The 8169-nt window shown below is 30.3% G+C and overlaps 1 protein-coding gene across 1 annotated transcript; it reads right to left on the minus strand.

The window, feature by feature from the left end:
- Positions 1 to 426: 426 nt before the first annotated feature.
- LOC133302391 (uncharacterized) lies at positions 427 to 7648 on the minus strand. The gene is made up of 6 exons (XM_061502163.1): positions 7353 to 7648; positions 7222 to 7246; positions 6602 to 6719; positions 843 to 1199; positions 592 to 661; positions 427 to 484 (listed from the first exon to the last, which is right to left on the minus strand). The coding sequence occupies exons 1-6, from the start codon at positions 7646 to 7648 to the stop codon at positions 427 to 429; spliced, it is 924 nt and encodes a 307-aa protein (XP_061358147.1).
- Between the last annotated feature and the right edge of the window lie 521 nt (positions 7649 to 8169).

Genomic DNA, 8169 nt, shown 5'->3' on the forward strand with positions numbered 1-8169 from the left:
GTTTGCAAGTATCTAACACCGCGGATCTTGCTAGGATGGCAAGATCAAGAATACCGTTGATGAATGTGAGTAGCCCGGTGCTGAAGTTTTTGTCTTATCAGGTTCTTGGTGTGGATTTTGAGAAGACCAAGAATGCTACTTTTGTGGAGGTTAGATTTGCAAATATTGGAGGTCTTTGACCCCCACTACATATATTTGTAGCATTCTTAAAGCACGTCAGTTTTGCATGCGCCGCAATATGATTACTGGTGTTTTGTGCTTAATTTGGTAGGAAAAGATGTTATCACAATGCATATATCTATTTAATATGAAATCAGCATATACATTTGGTTCATTACATGGTCAATCATACAAATGCAGTAGAAATATGAATACAAAAAAAAAATATACATTCTCCTTTAAAGACAGAAATGGTATCATTTATTCTCAAAGGAAGTTGGGCCACACTTTGATTGCTCCTGGTCTTATATCCTCAAAATGATATCTGAAAATAAATGTCAACAAAGAATAAATAAAGTAATAAGAAACACTATTAATTAACTATATTGTCGTGACTAAGATATATATTTATTACAACAAATTGTATTTCACCTGTTTTCGGTAAGGAAACTCCTCACAGCTAATGGAAGAACAGGTTTGCCTCGACTGTGTTTGCCAACACCTGAATAAAGAAGACAATTGAAAAATCAAAGGAAAACAGTAGGAAAAAAAAATTTATGCAAGGAAACCCTGAAAATATATCCATTTAGAAACAAATTTTTTATCATTGTATTAAATCAAACTACATTTTGTTTAGAGAAAGAACCTAAGTTTTTTATATTTTAAAAATAATAATAATATACCTGTTATGACTTCAACGGTTGGCCCATGCCCAACTTGTTTTGCATGGATTGAATCAACAAACTCATTTTCCTTATTATTTTTATTTGAAGGAAAATGTGTTCTTGACAAGCCCTTACTTTCGATTTTCTCCAAACGCTCACGCAATGCTTGTACAGCTTCTTTTGCATGGAGACCATGCAAATCCAATCTCCATAAGCCATTTGTACGATTTTTAAAATTTAAAATTTCTGTAGCTGCCTTACAGTCAAGCTCACGAGCCATCTTTAATTTTTCTCTTGCCTTCATGGAATGTTGTTTTGCATTTAAATGCTCACCTCTTAGGTAAGCTTCGTTAGCAGACTTAAACTGTTGAGAGGCTGACCTGAAAAGATAAAATAAATCAAGATATCAAAAGAATGTTGTAACATTTCTTGTTATTACTCAATAGATTTCAAAAAAATTAAAAGTGATTATTTTGACATTATTAATTTGACTACAGCTGAGATTGAGTTTAAGGGGTGAGTATTGAGATAAAAAATCCCACGGATTTTAAATGACATTTTAGAATTGGAGAGACTTTATAGACTTTTAAATATAATTTTCTCAATCAGTAAAACATAACGGGGAAGGATATACTTACTACCAAAAAGTTTACAACATTTACAACTAACTTAATCACCATTGACTTTTGTCAATCTAATAGTTATAATTTATCAGAAAATATTAGGTCGTATTTATTAATTCACAATAAATTATAACCGTTAGATTGAAGGAAATCAATGATGATTACGTTGGTTGTAAAGGTGGTAAAATTTTTTGGTGGGAAGTATATCCTGCCCCAAACATTAATATAATTTTTAACAAACATTCAAAATTACTAAACACCACCTTTTCACATATCTAATGTGTTGAAAATCATCTTCTTTATTTGGTATCAAAGCTATGCATATATGATTATAATACCCAATTTTTTAATTCTAAAAATAATTCTAAATTTGCATATAGAACCTAAAGTTCATGATAAAATTTCGTTTAGAATTTTTTGCAATTGATCTTGAAAACCTTGAGGTTTTTGGAATTTTTTTTTTTTGAGTTACCCAACCCTAATTATCTCTTTGAGACGAGTTGGCTCCCTCCGGTATCCCCACGAGCTTCGACTCTTTGAGTTGGCTCCCTCCGGTATCCCCACTAGCTCAATATTTAGCCTATTTTTTTTTTTTTTTTGGTAAGCATATTTAGCCTAATTTAACCTAATTTAAACTGATTCATTTATTACACAAGTCATCAGAAAAACAAATTACAGTATTTACCTTACATGTTCTTTTCAAATGTATGTTCAAGTAAGTATAATTAAAATCCTTATTTTTTTTCTTACAAAGAAAGGTATTATTTACTTATCACATACTTAGATAGAGATGTCCCGCCAAAATTTTAAAGGGTTTGGTCATTGACTTATTTATCAAAATAATTAAAATTATAACAATTATGTTATTTATGTAAAGAAAATTTACTAAAATGTCAGAATAAAATGTAAGCTTTACATAATTCTTTTGACAAAAATTAAAATTAAATTTGATTCATAAAAGTTTGCTCATCATTTATCATGTATATATCTTTCTTCTGTGACTCTTGTTTATTCGAATGAGATTTCAATGGTACATTAATGCATTTCAGAACACGATCATCACAAACCTTTTAATTAAAAAAAACAAAATTCGGTTTAGCTCTTTCCTTAATTTGTGAATTCAATAGAGATTATGAACGCTCAAATAGAAATATTTAACATACAAAAAGTTCAATTAAATTTATAATACCTTTAAGTTTTGGAAATGAGTAAGCAATGTAGAACTGACTTCAGAGATATCCATGATCCAGTGTGGCTTATATTTTGATAGGACTTAGAATTGTAAAATGTCAAAAAACCTTGTTCACGTATTAAAAATCAGGATTGCTAATTGGCTTCACGATCTTCTCTCATAACCTAAACCAATTCATCAAAGCCAAAGTCAAAACAAAGTTTGGGAAGTCTTCAAGAATGAATTCTGTTTTCTTGAACTATACAAGGGTTACTGGTGATTGGCGGGACAGTTTGGTGAAAGAAAGATAAAGAAAAGACTACAGATTAAAGAGAGAGAAAGATTTGAAATAAAATGTCAAAAAAACCTTGTTCACGTATTCAAAATCAGGATGCTTATTGGCTTCACGATCTTCTCTCATAACCTAAACCGATTCATCAATGCCAAAGTCAAAACAAAGTTTGGGAAGTCTTCAAGAATTAATCTTTTCTTTTCTTGAACTATACTAGGGTTACATGTGGTTGGCGGGACTGTTTGCATGGTGAAAGAAAGATAAAGAAAAGCTTACAGATTAAAGAGAGAGAGAGAACGATTTGAAATAAAATCAGGATGCTATTTGGCTTCACGATCTTCTCTCATAACCTAAACCGATTCATCAAAGCCAAAGTCAGGAAGTCTTCAAGAATTAATCTTTTCTTTTCTTGAACTATTACAAGGGTTACTTGTGCTTGGCGGGACGGTTTGTCGAAAGAAAGATAAAGAAAAGCTTACAGATTAAAGAGAGAGAGAGAAAGATTTGAATGAAGAAAGAAACGACCTCTTACACACTTATTTTCCATGTCCGCTCATTAAACCCCTATCATATTACACCTTCCCTTGCCACATCAGTTAAGCTCATGAGCCAGCTGTAATTTTTGTTTTTTTTTGCTATTGCTCACCTCTTATGTAATCTTGATTGGCATTACTAAATATTTTAACATTATTACTCAGTAGATTTCAATAAACTAAAAGTGGTTGTTTTGACATTATAAATTTATTAAAGGTTAGTTTGAGTTTAATTTCATTATAAATCTTAGCAAGTAAATAACACTACTAACTAATGTTGAATTAACCTACAAATTAGGAGGCATGCATCAGAAAATTCAACATAATTGGGGGAGCATCTCAAAGTATTTGAGAATTACATTTTGTTTATAATTAATTCAAGTTAACCCCCATCACAGCATTTAGTGGCGGACCCAAAAAATGTTGTTTATGTCGGCACACTTAATGACGTTGGTTTGGAGAAATTTTTTTTTAAAGAAAATTTTAAATGCATTAAGGGATAAGATATTGTAACAACCAAGTAGTGTTACTATCAATCAATTTCACCGTTAGACCGGTTATGCAATTCCAACGGTAATATTTATTTCCATCTTTGTATGGTTATAATTCCCCATATTTAATACTTTATATTTATTTTCACCTTTGTATGATTATGATTTTCCATATTTAATGCTTTCACTTTAAATATGGGGGGTCATAACTATACAAAGATGAAAATAAATATAACCGTTAGATCAACATAATCGATCCAACGGTAAAATTGATTGGTAGTAATATTGATAGTAACACTACTTGATTGTTACAATATATTTTCCCATGCAGGGATTAAAAAACAAAAAATTATAAATAAGAAAAAAAAACTTCACCTTAACATAAAAAAATATTCCAACACTTTTTTTTAATCAAACTGATTTGTTATATGACATCATAAAATGTACAATAAAACATATGACATCTCATTCCATCCTATCGTATTCCATTCATTTTCATTTCATCTCTCGTTGTATAACAAAGCCTAATATAACCAACATCACATTTTACTACTATACTCAAAAAAATAAATAAATTAGAACTTCATGTTTGCAACTGCGGACAGAAGTGACCATCTAGTTCCGCCATTGATAGCATTAGTCAAATATTACCTTCAATTTGACAAACAGATGAGTAAACACATGTATCTCTTTAAAAGTAGATAGTACAAATTTTAAAAAATAAAATAAAATACAAAATATGACTCAAAAGTGAGAAGTACTAGTAAATGGCCAATATGATAGTGTCATATCATGACTTTGTATATATTTGTAATTTTAAGATATTTTTATTCAGTCCTAAAGCCATTGACAAAACTATTGCCAACTATTACAAGGGTTACTTTTGTGCTTGGCGGGACGGTTTGTTGAGTTAGGAAGCAAGATATCAACAAGCTCAACAGATTAAAGAGAGAGAAACGTTCTCCTTTAATTGAATGAAGAAGAAACGACCTCTTACACACTTATTTTCGATGTAGTTCATTAAGAAGAGGTTGCTACAAGACTTAATGAGGCATTGGAAAAGGAATTGGAAATTGCCAAGGCTGATCACAATCTGATTCTAGGACCAGAAATTATTTTTCAACATACATATTCAAAAGCATTAACTGGATTGGCATTGACCATATCTTAACATGATATTACTCAGTAGATTCCAATAAAAGCCAAATCCCTTATCACATGACATTACTTATTTCATTAATTACAGAAGTTTAATTTCATTATAAATCTTAGTCAAGTAAATAACACTACTAAAATGTTGAATTAACCTACAATTAGGAGGCATGCATCAGAAAATTCATGGTTACTTGCTTATCTCATTAAACATGAGAATTACATTTTGTTTATAATTAACACCAAACCAGGAACTTAGCACTTCAAAACTCAAATGCAGATAACAAGAACTCAGAAGCAAGGTCCTATAACTCCACAAGGTGGCTCACACTTTAAGATATTTTCATGAAAGAGAGAAGAAACCATGATCAAAGGTGGTGTCTTTGGTAGAAAATGGAGAAGAAATACAGTGACAAGGTGGCTGGTCTCACAACTCAGAAAAACTCACGCTAGAGGCTCATCAAAATGACCTAGGATCATGTGCCAAGGCTATTTATAGCCACTTACGTTTTAAACACACAATATTAACTTTAATTGCTACACTTAGTATTTTAATCCCAAACTCAGGATTCTTAACCTACTCAATTTACTATATTTATTAAAGCCTCTTAATAATTATTAGGGTCAATTATGGAATTATTTCCTAATTTAACATAATTAATTACTTAATTTCCTTAATTAACGGTGCGAGTTCTTACAGGAGGCACGTATCAAAAAATGCAACATAATTGGGGGGAGCATCTCAAAGTATTTGCAAATTACATTTTTTTTATAATTAATTCAAGTTAATCCCTATCACAACATTAGTCAAATATTACCTTCAAATTGACAAACAGACAAGTAAACACATTTATCTCAAAAAAATAGGTAGATAGTATACATTTTAAAAAATAAAATAAAGTACAAAAGTACTGATAAATAAATGACCGGTTATTAATATAATAAAGTAAATTTAATTTCAATCTATTATCCAATCAAAATATGAAGTAATAAATGACTCAAAAGTTTTTAAATCACATTATTATAATGTTTCTACACTAATGGTAATTTTAAATCTTGTGATAATGCCGATTGCCAATAAGAATCATTAAATTAGTTATTCCAAGCATTACAACGTCGTTTTTATAAATGAAGTTGAAATTAATGTTTATCATGAGATAATTTTATTTCTTACACATACATAAAAATATGTGGGATGAATATTTTTATTTTTTTCCTATTCTCTTCACATGGCCTTACATATTTTTATGTCACTGTACGAGATAATATTATCTCCTACAATATGAGAATACGATCCATTATCTTCTTTCTCTCTTCTTTTTAGTGAATCTCAACCACTTTTGTGTTGAGATTTAAAATTATCATTACACATTTATTTTCATTTTCACATGAATCACTCTTCTTTCTCTTACACACTTATTTCCCACAACAGCTCACTAAACCCCTATCGTAACACCTTCCTTTGCCACAGTAGCTAACAGGTTATAATATTTAAAATTATTGTCGTTGCCTTACAGCTAAGCTGATGAGCCATCTGTAATTTTTCTTTTGCCTTCTTGGAATGTTGTTTTGCATTTATATGCTCATCTCTTAGGTAAGCTTCATTGGCAAACTTAACTGTTGAGATGCTGACCTGAAAAGATAAAATATATCAATATATCAAAAGAATATTTTAATATTTCTTGTTATTACTCAACAGATTTCCATAAACTAAAAGTTGTTATTTGGATATTATTAATTTAATTAAAGGTTAGTTTGCGTTTAAATTTCATTATAAACCTTAGCAAGTAAATAACAGTATTTACTAATGCTGAATTAACCTACAACTTAGGAGGCATGCATTAGAAAATGCAACAGGGAGCATCTCAAAGTATTTGAGAATTATATTTTGTTTATAATTAATTCAAGTTAACCCCCATAACAACATTAGTCACATATTACCTTCAAAATTTTGAAAAATAAAATAAAATACAAAATATGACTCAAAAGTGAAAAGTACTAGTAAATAAATGGCTGGTTACTAAATATAATAAAGTAAATTTAATTTCAATCTATTATTCAATCAAATAATATTATATTAGCTTTTGGTTCATCCAAATAAAGATTTAATTCACTCTTACCACCAACAATCATACTTTCATTCTCAAACCTTTCAAACTCCTGCAAAATTTGATATATCAATTATATAAACGAAACAACAATGAAAAAAAATGACTAAATTAGCACGAAAGAACTTACACTTATGTATAATTTTGATTTTTTTGACCTATTGCTTTCACCACTTGACTTGTGCAAGAGATTGGATTTGATGGATGAATGAGAATTAGAAGCACTTGATCCTTTGAGATTGCTCACATATTCTTCATATAGCTTCTCAAAGTTTTCTCTTATATTTTTAACCTTATTTTGGGAGGTAAATGGATCAATTTTTGTGTAACAAAAGTCTAAGAAAACAAGCTTCAAACGCAGGGCAAAAATAGCTCCAAAAGCTAAAACTGTACTATATTCCTTCCAATATTTGTCAAACTTCCAAATATGTAGAATTCCACCTAGTTGACACATCTAATCTCAAACCAATGCTTGTGTCTATGCCTGCTTGTTCCACACAATCTTGAAACTTAATCATCCTCCCATCTGATCCTCTCACATACTTAACACTTTCTCTGATTTTATAAAGTGCTTCAGCAGCCACTTTCAAACCTTCTTGAACAATTAAATTAAGTATATGTGCAGAGCAACGTATATGAAAATATTCACCATCACACAACAAAGTATTCTGCAAACGGAGATGGTTTAACAATATAAGCTGCATGTTATCATTTACAGCAGCATTGTCCAAAGTAATAAAAAATACTTTCTTCTCAATTCCCCATTACTTTAAGCAATCAAATATAGCGGCTTCCAATTCAATCCCAGTGTGTGGAGGTTTCAGTCGAGAAAAATTAAGAATCTTGCTAATTAATTTCCATTTTTCATCAACAAAATGGACAGTTAAACAGATGTAACTCTCGCTGTTAGATGTTGTCCAAATGTCAGAAGTCAGACATACTCTATTAGGAAGGCTGGACAAGAGTTGCTTAAGT

Source organism: Gastrolobium bilobum, unplaced genomic scaffold (assembly GCF_033153095.1).
Source record: "Gastrolobium bilobum isolate Gb01-03AN ecotype WA unplaced genomic scaffold, APGP_CSIRO_Gbil_v1 utg495939, whole genome shotgun sequence".
Taxonomy (NCBI): domain Eukaryota; kingdom Viridiplantae; phylum Streptophyta; class Magnoliopsida; order Fabales; family Fabaceae; genus Gastrolobium; species Gastrolobium bilobum.

Excerpts from the sequence above, each read along its gene's own strand:
- LOC133302391 (XM_061502163.1), bottom strand. The coding sequence starts at position 7,648 with ATGTGTCAACTAGGTGGAATTCTACATATTTGGAAGTTTGACAAATAT. Across the intron at positions 6,720-7,221 it reads TGAAAGGTTTGAGAATGAAA|GTCAGCATCTCAACAGTTAA; the intron begins GTATGATTGTTG and ends TTATCTTTTCAG. Across the intron at positions 485-591 it reads AGTTTCCTTACCGAAAACAG|ATATCATTTTGAGGATATAA; the intron begins GTGAAATACAAT and ends ATTTATTTTCAG.